The sequence below is a fragment of the Megalops cyprinoides genome, chromosome 24 (assembly GCF_013368585.1).
Source record: "Megalops cyprinoides isolate fMegCyp1 chromosome 24, fMegCyp1.pri, whole genome shotgun sequence".
Lineage (NCBI taxonomy): Eukaryota > Metazoa > Chordata > Actinopteri > Elopiformes > Megalopidae > Megalops > Megalops cyprinoides.
Genome location: NC_050606.1, coordinates 3,618,569 through 3,636,637, shown reverse-complemented (window position 1 = coordinate 3,636,637; position 18,069 = coordinate 3,618,569). Strand labels below are relative to the sequence as shown.

Genomic DNA, 18,069 nt, shown 5'->3' with positions numbered 1-18,069 from the left:
ACAAAATTAGTCAGCCACATCAAGACGTGCCATTCTATTTAAAAGCTTTATAGGTTTAAATTTAAATTTAGGGGTTTAAAAAAAGATATATAAATTCCACCTGCATCTTACTTCATTATTCTGAACAACTGTTGCTTGCAAAAACAAAACTCGTGATATGTATAGCTCCCACTCCGGTCCGATAGAGGTCGCCCTACAGGCAGTTTCGCAGTTCTTTGTGACTTGCTGAACATTAGGACTGGACTGTACCATCTGGACTGGACGGTACCATCAGTCACACAGCTGTTTTGAATCAATTCGGTTGCATTTGCTGCCGCCAGCAGATGGTGTTTGCCGTTGACAACTTTCCCAGTGGAGCGGCTGTAGGGAGCTATTCAACCGTCCAGCTGTCTGCGGGGACCGGACGGGTTATATGGGCGCCTCTGCGACATTGTGAGTGAAAAATGTTAATGCTGGTTTTGCCATTTCTCTGAGGGTGTTAAGGCAACTGACTTTATCTTAGATAGTCAGGTAACTATTCCTAGCTGTAACGTTAGTCTGCTGGCTAAACGGAAGTTTACACGTCATTAGCTAGCTAACTAGCTAACTACTGCACGTTAACCGAAAAAGACAGGCTAGCTAGCCAAAGTTAGCTCGCTAGCTCACAGAATGGGATTTACAGTTGTTACGCTGGCTAGCTAATGTTATTGGTTTATTCTGTTTGATTGCGAGCCAAAAGTAACGAGTGGAAAATGTTTTTTAAAAATAAAACGCGTTCTAGCAGCATTTTCAGCCAGCCAGCCAGCCGTCGGGATAGTGCAGCTAGTTTAGCAGGACAAGCTGGACTATGTTAGAGTTACTATTAGCCTGATAGAGAGCATGTAATGGGAAAAGGTTATTTGTTGAACATATTTCTAACCAGGTATGGGCCTACCTGTATTTTGTGTGCGGTGGTTGCTTGACAACCGTTATTAAAGAGACAGTACAGAGTTTGGAACACAAACCTTTTCAAAACGATTCAAACATGTTAACCAGCCAGTAATGATTATCATCACTGCTCACGCGTAATGCTGGCGTTACACAGCTGCGTTCGGTTTGTCAGTTGCGGTATCACTAGCTCGCTAACTAGCGAGGAAGCTAACACTAGCTAGCTGTCTGTATTGTGTTTATGTAAAGAACCGATGATGTTGATGATAGGTTGTGGGTTGGCCCGCCAGTCTAGTAGTATTTAGCATCGCTCTCGGTTAAACATATTACGAGTCCTAAAGTTACCGTTAGCAACCTTCTTAATGTAACTTGGAGCTACCTATCAAATTAATTTTATATGAGAAATTTGTTAGGCTGGGGATACAAGAGGGTGTAGTGTTACACTACAGACACTGATGCAGTGTGTAATAATTTTAATGCATTTAATACGGTTTTAGTACAGTTACATAATCATGGTGCAGATTAAACGCGCAAAATGATTAGAAACGGGATTATCTGAGTTTTTGGGGTGACCTTTTCTAACCATGGTTTTTTTTTTGTGCCAGTGATGACCTCAGTTTTGCCGTCATTCTTTCGGGGTCGGTTTAGGGCATCATCACGAGCAAGCTGGTGGTCTCGAAGCCTAATTTTAAAGGCTGAAACCTTTCAGTGCTTGATTTGTGATATTACTGATAAAACTGCTTAAATGCACAACTCAAGTGTGGACTGAAGGGATCAGTTGTTATACAACGGAACACACAGCGCATCTGATTCACTGTAAAACACCGGTCGTGAAAGTAACGCTCGCCACCGGTTAGCTTACCTCACCTGGCACCATGCCCGTTGGCGTTAAGCGTGTTTTGCGGCAGACAGGAGGTTTCGGTATAGGTGGGTCAAGCCCTGTACCCAAAAGTGCTGCTTTTGGAAACGTTATTATGATCATTTGAAGCAGCGAAACAAGTCCAGTTATGACTGAGGGATACGATTAGAGTTGGGGTCAGATGTGGTGTTTAGGTACATTTACATACGTTATCGTTTAGGTTTTGCGCGGTGCCATTCCCTCCCTTGGCCCTGGTCGTTGGTACTGCAGATTACTTCGTGTGCAGAGGGCGAGTTGGCGGCTCCACAGTGGATCAAATGAATGAAAGTAACAGTCAAGAGCTACTGTAGAAAAGCCTCGATCGATGAGCTCCGCTGTCGTCCTCAGTACATTGAAGAATGCTGCGAGTGATTTGTGAGCATTATTTAGAGAAGCGATCCCGAGGCTCCGCGGGCGATGGTTAATTAGGAGTAAAGACCGCTTAGCTAAGCGCTAAGCTTGAGCTGTCTGCCGCTTGTCTGCAGACTCAGAGACAGATGTGAGGCAGAGTGTGCTTCTGGTGCTGAACTATCTATGCGGGTAGACTGAAGATTGAAGATGTGGCTGCAAACAAGGCCACCAGCCTCCGTGCACTGTGTCTCCAGAATGACTATTCACATTTGATTCACCATTCCGAATGTCTGTGAACTGGCAGTAGAGTTTACCTCCAAATTCTGAACCAAGCTTCAGAGTCTGCTTTCGTGTCAAATAAGCGGCTCATCTGGTCACCTTAGCCTGCTGGAGTGAATGTTTCACCGCTTGTGGGTCGGTTTTATGAAGCGTTTCACAAGGTGAGGCGTTCACACCCTTGGGCGTCTGCTTGCTCTGTAGGTCTTGAGTGAAGATGGCGGATGACTTGGACAGCTTTCTTGCTGAGCACAAGGCCAAAGTGGCAGAAGACAGAGCCACTCTGGCTCAGGACCCCCCTTACCTGGAAATCAGGGTGCGTTTCACTCTCCCCCCCCCCCCCCCCCCCCCCTTCCTCTGTGAAATCAGCTGATGTCCATTCTGGATTGTCATGGTGATGCAGAATGATGTAATTTCCTGGAGGTTGGAGATGTTTCAGAATGTGATTAAGGCTTAGGTTTAAATGCCAGCTGATGAATGAATCAGGAAATGATGTAAGAATGTGTCACTATCCCTGTCTTAAGTCATAGATTTTTTGGGTTTTGTTTTTGTCCTCGAAAAGAGTTTGTTTTGCCATATGAAGAATAATATTCTGTAAAGCACTAGCTGATTTTTCAAAACAAAACTTTAATGATTCACAAGTGTACAAAAATCGATCAGAATGCATTCATAAATCTGGGAATCACAAAGTGTCCTGTCAAGTGTTTCTGTGAATGCCATTTTTAAAGGTTAGATTACAGTCACAGCAGTGACAACTGTTTTCACTAATATGTAATTTGACCTGTTATCCTAGCAAACAAAGGCTTACAATGCCTACGACTCTGCCAGCAAAGAGAACATCCCTCCCTCTAAGTGGTCCTCAGCCCAGAGACTGCACAATGCCCAAGGTAAAGAACCGCACTTCTCTCTGTCTGTGAAAACCTTTCAGTACTTGTACTGCGCAGCAGTGGGCTCTCTGTGTTCAGCATGCAGGGCCACTCGGGGCTCTCACTTGAAACATTCAGTCGCTCACCCCAGGGTTACCATGCACCACAAACGCCTAATCAGAGTTGAAGAAGATCTGCTGGTCTTCTGACAAAGGTGTGGAAACATTGATTGCAGGGAAAGTGTTTGGGTGGAAGTAGCAAGTACACTGCATGTCGACGGCCTATTTCGAAATGCTGGGCTTGTCCAGGCGGACATTCTCCCAGGCATTTCTCAGAAAAGCTGGAGGTGTCTTTAAAATGCATGGCAACCTTGCAGTCTTCTTCCTGCTGTGGTCCTGTGGTTGTAATCTCCCTCCTTTCTCTGTTTTTCCAGAGGAGAGCGCCGGCCTGAGTCTGCCGCTGGGAGAGGACTATGAGAGGAAGAAGCACAGGCTGCAGCAGGACCTGCGTCTCGACTACAGGCGCTACATGGCTCAGGTGAGCTGGGCTGTTTTCCCTTCAGATCACAGTGCGTCGTGCGTTTGGTTAGCAGACATCGCTATGGGTGAGCTACTTTACCTTAACTGTGTGTATACTGGGTATATGTAGCTCTTTACTGAAACACGTGAAGGGTAAATACATTGTTTGGAGGTTCAAAAAGAATGTTCCACCTGGGATCTGAAAGTGCAGATTTTCGGTCTTTAGTGTAGTTCTTTAAATGCTGCTGTTGTGTCTTTCTTTAGAGGAAAGATATGAATGCAGGGGAGACAGGCCCTTCCCAGCAGGGCCCCTCTCTGCCCCTCTCTGAGAGGAGATTCGGAAAGGTAGGCTAGCTGTCTCTATGTGCTAGAGCGTGTAGCATCTCTGTGCTTCTGAGACACTGCTGAAAGGGTGCTTGTCTCTTCTATTTCAGGAGAGACTCCGATCTGAAAGGAGCAGGGACTATAATCCCTTTCACAGAGGAGAAGGGGAAACAGACAAGGTAAATTCCCCTACCCAGAGCTGCGTGTCTGAGAAATAATTCAGTACTTTACCTTACATTACCACCTCCCCCCCCCTGCAGTGTCTCCCCAACATGCAGTGTCAGTAGTTTATTAAGGAACAAGGAGGTTCCAGGATTTAACATGGCGGATGATGCTGTCCACGCTCCCTCACAGCTTGCCACATTGTGCATGCATAGCCCCTACACTGCATTTATACACTGCTGTTAATCGCTGCCAGTTTAGCCAGTATCTTAAAACGTGAGCTTAGTGAAAGTGATGCATTTCTGTTGTTTGGGAATATTAGAAACCTTTCCTTCTTTTGACACTAGCTGTCTAATCCTGCTAGAGGATGAAATTAATTTAAGACCTACTGTGGGCATGGGAAAAGTAGCTGCAGAGGAAGGGTTAGGTTTCACGCCAAGCACATACTGTAGGCTGGGGTTCAGAAGCCACATGACTTAGTGTATCTGTGTGAGCAGCATGTGAACACATGGAGATACATATTTAATGGGGAAATGGCGAGTGCCTGCTGCATCAGACCTTAATTTGTGCTTCTGTCCACAGCTCCCACTCAGAGCACCTCCAGACCCTGAGGGTCACCCAAGCCCGAGACCCCCCTCCCTCCTGGAACAGCCCCCACCCAGGAGGGACGCCGCCACCCTTACAGAGGCGGGGCTGGGGGTGCCGAGGGGGAGGAGGCATCGGGAGTGGAGGAGCCAGAGGCCGGAGGCGGAGCTGAGCCACTGGGAGGGGTCCCGGGCGATGAGGGGGGAGTACAACTGGGGGCGAGAGTTTTCGGAGGACGAAGAGGAGGAGCTGGCCGTGCTGGACAGGAGGAGGCCCAGACCAGGACTGGACCCGGGGCACACGGACAGGAGGGCACGGCGGCTCTACCACAGAGCCGACAGGTACGGCCATAACCGTTCGCTCTCACACTCTGAGAGCCATTACTTATTGGACAGTAACCCCATGATGGGTGGAGCTACCATTCACTGCCCATCACTGACACGTTTCAACCAAAGACTTCATTCCCTGCAGCAAAACACTGATTGGACTAGATCAGTGAGTGGCTGATAACAGATGTTACCTGATGTTACCCATTTAGGGGTTCATGAAGCCTCAGTGTTGAGGTAACGCCTCATCTCCTTTGCAGGACTGGAGAGTTACAAGGCTCTGCAGTGAAGGAGTCAAATGTAAGACGCTGTTGGCATGAAGTGACGCCCATTTGTTCATCCGTCTGTCTTTCCTCCCTGATCCTTTTCTTTTCTTGTGTCTCAGAGATGTACCCAGGCTCTGGGAGAGGGGCCTTGATGACTATGAAGAGTACCCAGAAATGTACCGGTATGCACAGAGGCCGAGAAATGAGAACAGGTACTGCGTTTTGATAAAGGAGGAGCAGTAACGTGATTGGCTGTAGAATGATACACAGTAACACATTTGCTTTTGCGAAGTTAGTCACTTCACTGAATGCATAGTCTCAGTTATGTGAACGTGGGCAGTATTGAGTGAGAGGGTTTTCTTTCCTTTGCACCCCACAGGGTTTTGAGGGAGAGGAGAGAAGTGGAGCCCCCTGCTGTCCATGAAGAGGACTACAGAGAGGGGAACCTGGGCACCCTGTCAGCCACGCCCAGACCCAGGTATCCAACTCGCCTCAATGTCTCATCAGCATTCTCAGAAGCGTTTTTTCAGCTCTCAGGTGTGTGCGGGAACTGGTTGTTTCCATATGAAGTTGATATCACCTGTTATATAAATGCCGAATGTTGAGCAGAACATAAATTTGCATGTGTGTGTCCCTGTGCACTTGCACAGATGCTCTAGACTCTGTGCTTCCACTCAAAAATCTACTGCGCGAAAATATCTCTCTTATGAATCAGTGATATGATACCCCAAACAAAAGGTCCAGTCACATTTTGGCAAGTGCAATCTGGCAAATTCTTTTTGGCTGAAGGTTTGGCAGTAATCTTGCAAGATGAAAATATCAGCACAGAGATCATGTTTTTAGCAAGAGCGGAGAATTGAGTGTGAGCGTACTGCAAGCTGGGAATGAGAGATTTCGCACAAGAGCATGAACAGGATAAGTTGTGGCATTTATTTCACTCCATATATGTGTGTGAGCTGGAGAGAAGCCTGCAGAGAGGGAGAAGGCTGATCTCTTCTGCTTGGGCACATTCATCACTGTGTGGACATTTAAATATTATTCCATTCCATTTGGCTTGTGGGTAATTAGCCCACATTTCTCAAGGGAATACAGCTTCTCTGCACACCAGAAGCTTGCAGTCATGGAAACCAAGACAGTATTTTTCCCAGCCATTGTGAAGTCATCAGAGAGAACCCTTGATTGATGACTTGATCGGCGAATCATTAAATGGGGCGGGTACCACGCTGAATCAACTGGCTCGTTTAGGGAACTGTATCGTGAAAGGGTTATTTTTACCTCAGTGTAGCTTGTGTTGGTGTAACATGTACTTTCTGTATCATTCTAGTCTTTTCATTGCACATAGATACAGGAGTTGCCTGTAAGAGTGTAATTTAAACAAAGCTATTTAATCAGTGTCTGAGAGGGTGGACAGGGTGCAGTCAGCAGTCCTGTCAGATGCACTGGCATTGATCCGGATGAGAAAGTTGTTGCTGAACAGGCCTTCAGCTGATTTGTGGCCAGTGGAAAAGCTGGTGATCTGCTTCTTTAGACAAATGGCCAGCATACTGCGCTGTAATCACGAGGATTAGAGCAGAGGGTGAGTGGTAGGGAGCCTGTGGGATTGTGGATAACGTGTGTGGGTGTTTTACAGGCTGCCGGCGGCGGTGACAGGGAGGCCCAACGAGAAGGCGCGACCCTCCATCGGGAAGGACGAAGCGGAGTTCGCAACTGGACTCATGATTGGTGAGACCCGGTCTTATATTCCCAGATACTCCCATCATGTTGCCAGTTGAAATAGTGGCCACTGAGTTAACTAGTTTAGTTTAACATTGATTTTAGTATGAGGGGCCTTCATTAGTGTCATCTTAGGGGGTAAGATTGAGTTGGGGCTTGTCATAATTGTAGTACTTTTTTCAGTTTGTGATTTTGTCATTGTATAATTCCATGTTGGTTGCTTATTGGTGGTTAGCTCTGTGCGTGTGTGTGATGGGCTGTGTGAGGTAAAGGCGACGGTACCTTCATGCAGGTGCTGCGGATTCGGACATCGTCTCCCAGAGGAGGAAGGAGCAGTACAGACAGGAGCTGCAGGAGCAGATGGCTGAGCAGCGAAGAAACCGGAAGAGGTGAGCAAACTGCGCTCCTATTGGATACTTCGCTGTCACTCACCTCAGATTGCTCTCCAACTGGGCATTCTCATCTGTGCTGTGTGTAGCAGAATCTGACTGTGATGGTGTATTATAATACAGATGAACCAAGTTAATATCCCATCATTTAATACTGCAATCATCTTAATGTCACTTTTTTCAACATCTCTTACCGCCCATCATTTGTTTCTGTGTTAGACTCTTAATATCACAGGGAAACCTGGTTATTGTCACCTTAAGATTCCCCATCTACAGCTTTGTTGAAGTGGTCTGTGTGGAGTTGTGGTTTGGTGCTGACGCAGATATTAATATAATGTTTTTTTTTTTCTTTTTACTCAGGGAGAAGGATCTGGAGCTGAGAGTTGCTGTTACGGGAATCAACGACCCTGAGAAACAGGTGACTGCACCACACAGAGAGAAACCCGGCACATCAAAGTGGCTCAGGAACTTGCTGTTGTGATGCTAATGTTTCAGCTGTCTTACTCTCTTAGAAGTTGTGTGTTCTCTAACAGTAGGTGTGATATTCTGTTGTTGTTGCTATGGCCGCTTTTCTTTCACAGCCAGACCGCATCAGGCACTTTGGGTCAGTGGGGCGTGACTCCACCCAGCTGGGGCGTGGCCTCGACGCGCTGGGGGGAGATTTGGGCGGGGTGCCCCGCGAGGAGAAACCCCCGCCTGAGCGACCGCGTGTGGCCTTCCAGTCTCCCCTGCTGGACTACAGCGCCGCCCTGGGGGCGCTGTCTGGCACTGCAGCAGGCGGGGTCACCCCTCTCTATGAAGACTACCACAGAGGAGCCCCCAGCACCCTGGGAGAGATGGGTGTCCCCAGGTACGTCTGATAACTGTACACCTGTCCCCTTTCATTTAGCACCATTTCACTGCTCACCACCCATAACGCGAGATTAGAATCTCAACTAAAGAAATACCACAAAGCAAGTCAGCCTTATCCAGGGCAAACTGCATAGCTTACACCATTCCTGCATGTTAAAGATTAAAGGCACAGTGCACCAGCTTCCGGTTAAAAGTCCATTTCTCTAACCCCTATACCCCACACCACATTAGGATTATTACGGATATGGTGTCTAAACAGCTTTATCTAATCCTGAACATGCAGGTCCTCTCTGCATAATACAACGCAGCAATAAACTGTGGTATTACACCCTGCTGTGCTGTGTTCTGTACTGCACCGTGTCGTCTGTGTGCGTTTAGACTGCCAGGTGTCCCTCACCCCCCACCGTCCACACTGAGTGACGCGTACAGAACTCCATACGATGACGCCTACTTCTACTACGCCACGAGAGACCCGCTGGACCCCGCCGTCGCCCACAGTAAGCGCTGCGCCTCTCCCTCTGTCTCAGGGAGTCAGTAAGCGTTACAGCCAACCCACAAACCCACAGCTGCCCTACAGCCAAATACAGCAAATACAGTCTGTTTCCCTGCAATCTGCCGCAGTAAAATGCTTCCAGAGTTTTGGACGCGAGTATGATTTTCAGCTGTGGTTATCCGTTGTGAATGATGAAAAACAGTATGGTATCAGTGAAGTGAGTTCGGAGCAGAAAAAACACAAGCTGCATATACGGCCTATATGGCACAGACTGATAGCTAGGAAGTTGCAGGTTGTATTCCTGGTTGGAGCACTGCTGTAAATGTGCAACATGTAAGCTGTAAAAAATCAGATGAGAGCTGCCAAGCACATGCCAACACACAGAGAGTGGGGGTATTGGTGCTGTACTGGTAGAGATGGCGAAAGTGTCACTGCTGCCCTAACCTGTGCTGTGTGCTTCTGACAGACGGACCTTCCCCAGAAAGGAACTCCACTGCCCTCTTAGCCCCGCCCCCACCCGTCCAGCCCCACCCACCGTGAGTCTCCGGCCCGTTCATCACTGTTTGTCTCAGGCCAGAGCAGCCGCTTCAGATCTCAGGGCCAGGCCTTAATCCAGGAACAGAACAGGCTGACCTGTGCGATTATAACCCCGTGCGTCATCTAAACTGTGTCCTCTGAGCTATCGTATGCCTCTCATGTACCAGTAGGGGGAGCACTTCCAGAACTAGAGGCATGGCGTTAAAGCTGTGATGTGCTGAGCCAGCAGCACTGTTAAACCTGTGAGGGAGCACTTCCAGTCTGAACACTCATTCGCAGCCAGTGCTGCAGTCCCAGCTACCTTCAGTGAATAAATACAGTTCTGTATAGTCATGCATGAATACCTTTGCAGTGAGTGTGTATGGTAATTCAGTATTTGATGTACATCGCTGTGTGGAAAGATGCCATGTAAACTGTACCCTGTGTCCGGGAGTCTGCTGAATGCTTCGGGATGTGTGTTTTTGTGCAGAGCTGCCAGTCAAAGGGCCGCCGCCGCCGCCGCCGCAGGCTCCAGGATTGGTGCATTTCCATCAGACAGGGAGGTCTCTCAGGCCAGAGAGCGCATACGCAGTTACCAGGAGGCTCTCAAGCAGCAGGTGTGTGCGCACGTGTGCATACGAGCGTGTGCAAGCACATGCGTGCACGCATGTGTGTGGGCACGCACATGAGTGGACGCGTGCTTGTGTGGGAACTTGCCTGTTTGTGAGCGGAGTAGCAGTGTATGGTATGCAGTTTCAAGACTCCAGCCTTTGTTTATGCTGAGATGTTATGTGCTATATTCTCTACCCTGCTGCCCCTGGAGCGTGAGTCTGTGCGGTGAAGGTACGCAGGGGGCCCATCTGCCAAGACGGCCCACAGCAATGTCACCTCTGCTTTGTTTTTTGGCACCTTAAACACCCCTTGCGTAGCCCCCCTGTAGTGCCGCCTGCGAGCGTAGAACCGCAGGGCTGATTAGCGAGTGGCTTGATGAGCAGCCTCCCTCCCCCCGGCTGCAGATCCGCGACCGGCAGGAGCACAGGAGGAGGGAGAAGGAGGAGAGCGAGAGCCTGGAGGCCCGGCTGGAGGCGGAGATGCTGACCTACGACCCCTGGGGGCGAGGCGGGGGCGGGGCGCCCCTCAGAGACAACCAGGGGAACCTCATCAGTACGTCCTGTTCTCGCGTTGTCCAGATCGTGTGTATTTTCAGACCCTGTTTGAGGCAGTGAGGTGCTTGTGGAAGCCTTGTCCTTCTAGCTGAAGGCTGTGTGGGTATCGGCCAGATCTGTGGTGACCTCTGCGCCGTGTGTCTGACGGGGTCATGTGTCGTTAGGTGACCTGAACCAGATGCACAAGACCAATGAGGAGGCCTACCTGAACCCCCTCTCCCGGGACAAGAGGGCGGCGGTGTCAAACGACAGGAACGACCCACCTGCCAGAGCGGCAGACAGGGCACCCTCTGACAGAGTCTCAGGTAATCACAAGACATGAGCCAGGCTCGCACACACATAGTTCCTTTAGAGTTTAACACTGATTTACTGACCAGAGGCTGTCTGAAGAGTGTGTGCGCTCACACTTACAGCCTGTTCCGCTGTGTGTTGGCAGGCGTAAACACATTCTTTCTGCTTCTTTTTGTCACCGCTGTTTGTGTTTCTGTTTTGGACAGGTTTTGCATACGGCCAGACGTCTCCATTTGCTCGAGGCAATGTTTTCTCAGAGGTGCCCACGGCACAGCAGCTTCAGGAGCAGGACAAGTACAAGGACTACCTCAAACAGCAGGTATGTGCCACCCCACGCTTTCCACTGTAGAGCTGGAACCAGGCTGGTGCACTATACCCCCTTTCCACTGTAGAGCTGGAAAAGTAGTCAGCTATGGTTCATTCAGTCACCTATTTTCATTTCAGGACGCTAACAATGTTAAGATTACGTGGTCATATTCAAACTGCTCAGGGCGCTCAGTGTAAGATGTTTAGATGGTCCAGTCTGTATCGTAGTTCCCCGTGTCAGGTGTTGTAGTTCTGATGTTACACACACACCACACACACACACACTCGCGCGCACACGCGCACACACACACACGCACACACACACACACACACACACACTCGCACACACAAACACACACACACACACTCGCGCGCGCGCACACACACACACACACTCGCGCGCACACGCGCACACACACACACACACACACACACACTCGCACACACAAACACACACACACACACACTCGCGCGCGCACACACACACACACACACACTCGCGCGCGCACACGCACACTCGCACGCACGCACGCACACACACACACACACACACACAGACACGGGGAGGGTGTCCTGGGCGTGACGCTGGTGCATTGTGGGAGGCAGATCGAGGAGAAGCGGCGCAGGGAGGCGGAGGAGCGAGAACGCCTGCGTCTGGAGGAGGAGCGGGAGGAGAGGAGGCTGGCGGAGCAGAGGGCCCGCATCCTCAGGGAGTACGAGGAGGAGCAGGAGAAGAGGAGGCGCAAGGAGATGGAGGTGAGGAGGAGCGCCGTGGGGCATGCAGGGAGGGTCCGCAAAGCGCAGCAGCCAATGACATGGAGGAAGTAACACCCCAGGGAAGGTGTTCTGTTGGCCCTGCCAGATGTTCATAAACCTTGTGCTTAGCATGTTCAACCAAAGATTAACTGGGGTTTGTTTTCTAATAGTTACTTCTAGGCAACTTCATTTCATTAAAGCTATATTTGGATGGATATGATCAGTATTTTCCGTAACTTTTTTTTTTCTTATCCTCAGGCCCACCCACATTACAGTAAAAAATAAATAATGATAAACAACAGATTGTACATATATCCCAGAGATTTGTGACAGCATCACTCTCTGTGAGAACAAGAGTCAGTAGCAGCACTTCTGTCTTTTACAATGGTGATCTATGGACGAGCACTTGCACTGACCTGAGATCAGTCTCCCTGCTGGGCAGAGACTCAGTCCTGCTGAATGCTGTGGGCGTGACGAGCACTTACACTGACCTGAGATCAGTGTCCCTGCTGAATGCTGTGGGCGTGATGTCATTCCTCTGCAGCAAAGGGCCAAGAACGAGGAGCTGATGAGGCAGGCGGAGGAGCGCAGGAAGGAGATGGAGCGGAAGAAGAAGGAGCAGGAGGAGAAGGAGAGGGAGGCGCTGAGGAAGGAGTACGAGAGGGAGAGACAGGCGCGGCTGCAGGAGGTGCTGTACCCGACCCAGCCCCAAATCCAAGCGCGTTTACAGAAAGCGGGGGCATTTCAGACTGGTGGGACTTCCTGTAATCTCATTGGCTGTTTGTTTTGTTTTCGGTCAGGCGGTCAGGGCCCCGTCCCCGCCCATCCCAGCGCTGCGGAAGAGGGGGTCCCAGTACACGCCCCGACCCCCTTCTGCGGAGAGCCGGCGTTCCACCGTCACCCTGTCTGTAAGTGCCGAGGATACCCACTCATTCTGAGAGAGACACAACACTGAAGTGTTGCTACCTACCTATCCCTAGTGAATGCTCTTTTACATTGCTCAGAAGAGTTTACCAGATGAATCAGTGTGAGCTGTAAATGTAAGTGTGAGTGTGAGTGGGGCTTAGAGACAGAGAGCTGGACTCTGATGTGATTTATTTTCTTTCCCCAGGAGCACTGTATGTCCGGCTCGCAGTCCCCACCTGTACCGGCCCGCAGGAACCAGCTGAGAGCTGCAGGTACCACCACGTCTCTCTGCAGGGCTTCTCTCTCTGCATCCTCTCTCTCTCCCCCTTCCTCCCTGCCTTTCTCTCTTGCTCCCTCCCCCCTCCCCCCTCCCCCTTTTTTCTCTCGCTCCCTCCCCCTCTCCCCCTTTTCTCTCTCGCTCTCTCGCTAGCGCGGTCTCCCTCTCTCTGGCTCTTGGTCTCTCTCTCGCTCGCTCTCCTGCACTCTCACTGGGATTGTTGCCCTACTATCATGTACAGTGAGTTATCTGCACTTCTTTAAACTCTCAGAAGCCAGCCTTCCACCGCTTTATTACTTTCAGAGCTTTAACTGTACATCGCAGTATGTTCTGACAGATTATTCTGTTAAAGAGCCGATGTTTTTTTAGAGCCAAGTGTTTAGAGATTGATTAGGAAGCTGGTTAACAATGCCACTGCCTGAAATCACCAGAGCAGGTAACACAGCCGGTTGAGAACGCGTGGTCACAGTTTTCCTCACAGTGGCGTTTGTGTGACCGGTGTTTCTCTCTCGTGTCCCGGTCTGTCTCAGCGGAGCAGCACGGGGTGATCAGCGAGCTGTCGGCTCTGCGCAGGCAGCTGCGCAGTGAACAGCGGCGGCTGGGCGAGCAGCTGCAGCTGCAGACGGAGAGGGAGGGGCCGGACACCCCCCTGAGCGACAGGTGAGGAGCCCCGAAACGTCACTGAAGCTTGCCGAGTAGGGATACAGAAACTGTCGAGGTTAAGCAGGCTCAACTCCCCGCTGCGGCACTGCCGCTGTTCCCTTAGGCAAGGTACCAGCATTGCCTCAGGTAATATCCAGCTGTATAAACGGATAAATTTGTAACCTGTATAAGTCGCTCTGGTTAACCGTGTCTGCTAAATGACTGTAATGTAATGTAGACACCACCACTCTGCTGATGTTCTGCACGCCACCCACAGTGTGTTCAGGCTGTGTGATCATGTGCTGTGGTGTTCAGAAACAGGGAGCGCCCCCCGGTGGATATATTCGATATGGCAAGACTGCGCATACAGGCCCCTGTCAGGAGACCCTCCTCCAAAAACGCAGAGCCGTTCCACCTTCAGAACAGCCACGACTTCAGACAGCTCAAATACAGAGGCAAGTGACCTGACCACACCCCCTCAACACTGCAGCGCAACTGGTTCCAACTGCATAGACTTCATCCCTTTACCAGCCAAGGAAGTACATTACTAATGAAACCACTAGTGAAATACAGCGAAAGAAAAGGAAATCCTCTGTTTCCTTCAGTGTATATGCCTGAGCATTACTGCAGCGACCACTGTAAGCCAGTCAAATGTGCCTTTGTGCACTGTTTACCTTTTAATCAGGAGGAACAAATTTTCTTGTAGATGCGGGAATATATTTGCTCTGAAATTAATATTGTGTCACTGTGTGTCTCTGTGTGTGTTTCTGCGTCTGTGTGTGTGTCTCTCTGTCTCTGTGTGTCTGTGTCTGTGTCTGTCTGTCTCTGTGTCTGTGTCTGTCTGTCTCTGTTTCTGTGTCTCTCTGTCTCTGTGTGTGTTTGTGTCTCTGTCTCTGTGTCTGTCTCTCTCTGTCTCTGTCTGTGTGTGTGTGTGTGTGTGTGTGTGTGTGTGTGTGTGTGTGTGTGTGTGTGTGTGTGTGTGTCTGCATGCGTGTGTTGTGTTGCAGGCAGGGACTCTGCAGATGCAGGCCGGCTCTCGTTCCCGGACCCCCCCTCACAGGAGCCGCGGCGGGTTGGGAGTCTGAGGAGGGGGGGCGTGGATGGTGAGTAACGCTTCAGCATTATAAGCATTCCCACTAAACCTCTGCACCCACGGTGACACGCACAGTGCGCTCAGTATGACCTGCTTTAACTTGCTTTCTCTCTCTCTGTGCAGACTATTTTGACCTTTCACCTCTACGACAACACGCCCGTCACTTGGTGAGTTAACATCTTCCTGCCAGGCAGTTCTCTCGGCATATGAAGGAAATGAAAGACAAATTTAAAGCTCAAACCCGTGTCAGATTTATGTCTTAAATGATGCCTGTAATGTAATGAAATAAGGGGACGCATTTAGCAGATGCTCTCATTCAATTTTTTTTTACGTTACCCATTTATGCAGCTGGATATTTACTGAAGCAATTGTGGGCTATGTACCCTGCCCAAGGGTACAGCAGCAGTTGCCCAGTGGGGAATTGAACCGGCAACCCTTTGGTCACAAATTCTGCGACTTACCACTGAGCTACACTGCGGCCCCCCCCGATTTCTTGGTTGAAAGTGATTCTGTAGTTCCCTCACTCTGAGCAACTCCTGTCTCTGCTTTCAGAGGAAGGGCTCTGAGGACACCTCTCTGAGGGGATCGCTGCTCGAATCGGAGAGCGCCTTCATCGGTGAGCCCCTCACGCCGCCCTTCTCTGCTGCTGACTGTTCCCGTGGTGACGGTTTCCGCGGTGACAGTGACGCGCGTTTCACGCTCATGTGTCACGCTCGTGTTTCAGATCCGAGCGGGGAGGCGTTCCCTGTGTCACCGGAGCCGGAGCCGGAGCGGAGGACCCGTCAGCTGTCTGCCCGAGAGCGGAGGAGAATGAGGAGGGCGGAGCTTCTCAGTGTGAGAAACACCCCCCCGGGGACGTGTCTACACCCATCCCTTACGGTTTACATAGAGCCTGACTCATTCCACTTACCCCTGAGGCCACGCCTGGGGGTTGGTTTTTAGGCCAGCTAAACGAGGGGGATTACTTGAATTGACTGCATATAGTTTTCACCTGTACGTTTCACTGAATGCATTTCAGCAGAACACATCATGCTACTGCCCCACACCCATTTACCTCTAACATTAAGATTACTTGGCTGATAAAAGTCCTTAGGATGAGAGGCAGTTTGACTTGCCTGATCTGGATCCCGCTCCCATTCCCTGCCTCCCCGCTGGGATAAACGGCTGTTCTGATTAGGGGATGTTCCTGTTCTCCTGCCAGGAAAGGGGAGGTGATGTGGAGAGGACTCCAGCAGGACTCCACCCAGAGCAGGTCAAAGGTCACCCAGGGCGCGGAGGGGAGCGGCAGGAGGATCTCAGCCGGAGCAGCTGGAGAACGGGTAGGTGTGCGTGCATGTGCGTGCGTGCATACGCGCGCGCGCTAATGCGGTCATATATGTGTGTAAATGCAGTCTGTATGATCTCGGCATTTTGTGGGTTGTTAGGAATGACGTGTGAGGGTGTTTGAAGTGCATGGTGTGTGTGTGTGCTTGATACACATATACCAAAGCGCTTGATGTATGTGAGTGCATGTGTGTGTAACCTGTGGTTGCCATAGCGATCCCCAGAGCTGACCGTCTCCACCTGTCCTCTGCAGGCGAAGGGGACGCCCCCCTCCAGCAGCCAGCCTCCCCTCAGACCCCCCAGCGGCACATCTCCACGGAAACCATCAACACGGACCTCTGGATCCGGCCCAGCACCTCGGACATGCTGAAACACGCAGGGGTGGGCCCCGCCCCGCTGGACAGGCAGCCGAGCCAGGATTCGCTGGTCCACGGCTGGGACGGTCCCTCCACCTATCACGGCTGAGTCACGCCTCGCCCCACTCACTCACCGCACTTTAAAAGCACTGACCCTGGAACACAGTTCTCTCGCACGGTGGCTGCAGTTAGGCTTGGGGAGTAGAGCAGTCTGATCCTGGATCTGTTCCCTGCGCTGACACTGTTCCCTGCGATGTTACAGAGGTGATCTGGTGTATTAGTGTTTTTTGCTGAGGGGTCAGCTGCTTCAGCTTTGTGATATTGTCCAGTTATCCATTCGAGTGTAGCCAAATGTATTAATACATTCTACCTCCACTTTATTCATTAAAAATTCACCTTTAAAAAATTTGTAATGTTTCTGGAAGTGTACCAGTTGCTTCGGAGCATGTTTTTGCGAACCAGCAATCAGAAAGAGTCTGTGCAGATTATTTGCAAACTTAAGTTTCCAACCAATTCAGATCAAATTGATGGACGAAATTCAGTCTGCTTAAAAAAAGAACTCGAAGTCCAAGGGAGAAAGGAGCCGCACAGCGGCGCTGAATGTACGCTTGGGCTTTCGTGACAGCAGTAGACCAGGCTCGACTTCAGAAAGTATTAACCCTTAAGGTGCTTTCATTTACAGGATGCTGAAAGGTTCAGTCCAGACACAGAGGCTTTCTTACAGGGTGTGATGCAGCACAGATTCTCTGATCTGTGCAGCATGTGCATCGGCTGATGTGAGAGGCACAGTGAATGGGATGGGCTGTTTAGTAGTGCAGATCTAGTCAGATCAGTTGCTGGAAAATCACTCCACAGCCGTTGAGTGTGGACTTTACCCCAAATGTCAGCTCCGTCCATGGTTGTTTTAGTGACATTGCTTTAGCTGATCCGAGGTGAGGCATCGCAGCACAAAGCTGGTGTTTGGTGGGATGCTGTGTGTTCAGGCGCCAGCGTGTTGGGCATGGAGGATTTACACGTTCGTTTCTGACCAGGGCCTTGCAAATGTAGCCAGATCCTCAAATGATTTTAGTGAACTTCTTGTTGGCATAAAAAAAAAAAAATCTTTAGTCCAGTTCAGTGTCCTTTTACGGAAAAACGCTAAGTAATAACAGTACTGTCCCAATCTTGGAAGTCTCCTTAAAACATTAGCATCTAAGCGTTGTTAGAAAATAAAAGGCAGGCAGAGATTTGTGGAAATCCTCCAAGCCTAATCATATGGAATGTTCTCCATTAGAAATAAACACGATTGTACATAACTGTATACAGCAGGAGGCTTTTGATTTGTGTTTTCACCTGAAAATATGCAATATTTTCATATTCTCAGAATATTTTTGCCTTGATGTGAACTGGTTTTGGAAAGTATTTAATAAATTATTTTTTTAAAAAAAGCAGTGTGGTTTTCAGCTTTGGAATTCTACCGTCACACTCGCAGGAGGTGGAAGGACGTTGAAGCCTGTCTGTAACCAAGGTAAC

The 18,069-nt window shown here is 49.9% G+C and overlaps 1 protein-coding gene across 1 annotated transcript; it reads left to right on the top strand.

Moving 5' to 3' along the window:
- The first annotated feature begins 311 nt into the window (after positions 1–311).
- LOC118771509 (centrosome and spindle pole-associated protein 1-like) lies at positions 312–17,857 on the top strand. The gene is made up of 31 exons (XM_036519516.1): positions 312–432; positions 2,636–2,747; positions 3,225–3,318; positions 3,731–3,834; positions 4,080–4,160; positions 4,250–4,318; positions 4,884–5,227; positions 5,598–5,690; positions 5,858–5,956; positions 7,109–7,200; positions 7,484–7,580; positions 7,941–7,998; positions 8,162–8,430; positions 8,811–8,929; positions 9,392–9,461; positions 9,932–10,058; positions 10,458–10,605; positions 10,772–10,912; positions 11,105–11,217; positions 11,811–11,960; positions 12,505–12,648; positions 12,761–12,868; positions 13,072–13,138; positions 13,674–13,803; positions 14,101–14,240; positions 14,793–14,888; positions 15,002–15,045; positions 15,431–15,494; positions 15,603–15,712; positions 16,080–16,197; positions 16,455–17,857. The coding sequence occupies exons 2-31, from the start codon at positions 2,649–2,651 to the stop codon at positions 16,664–16,666; spliced, it is 3,600 nt and encodes a 1,199-aa protein (XP_036375409.1). The 5' UTR covers positions 312–432; positions 2,636–2,648; the 3' UTR covers positions 16,667–17,857.
- Positions 17,858–18,069: the final 212 nt, after the last annotated feature.

Coding starts and splice junctions, on each gene's coding strand:
- LOC118771509 (XM_036519516.1), top strand. CDS start 2,649: ATGGCGGATGACTTGGACAGCTTTCTTGCTGAGCACAAGGCCAAAGTG. Junction 9,462..9,931: donor CCCGTCCAGCCCCACCCACC/GTGAGTCTCCGG, acceptor GTTTTTGTGCAG/AGCTGCCAGTCAAAGGGCCG. Junction 10,606..10,771: donor CAACCAGGGGAACCTCATCA/GTACGTCCTGTT, acceptor ATGTGTCGTTAG/GTGACCTGAACCAGATGCAC.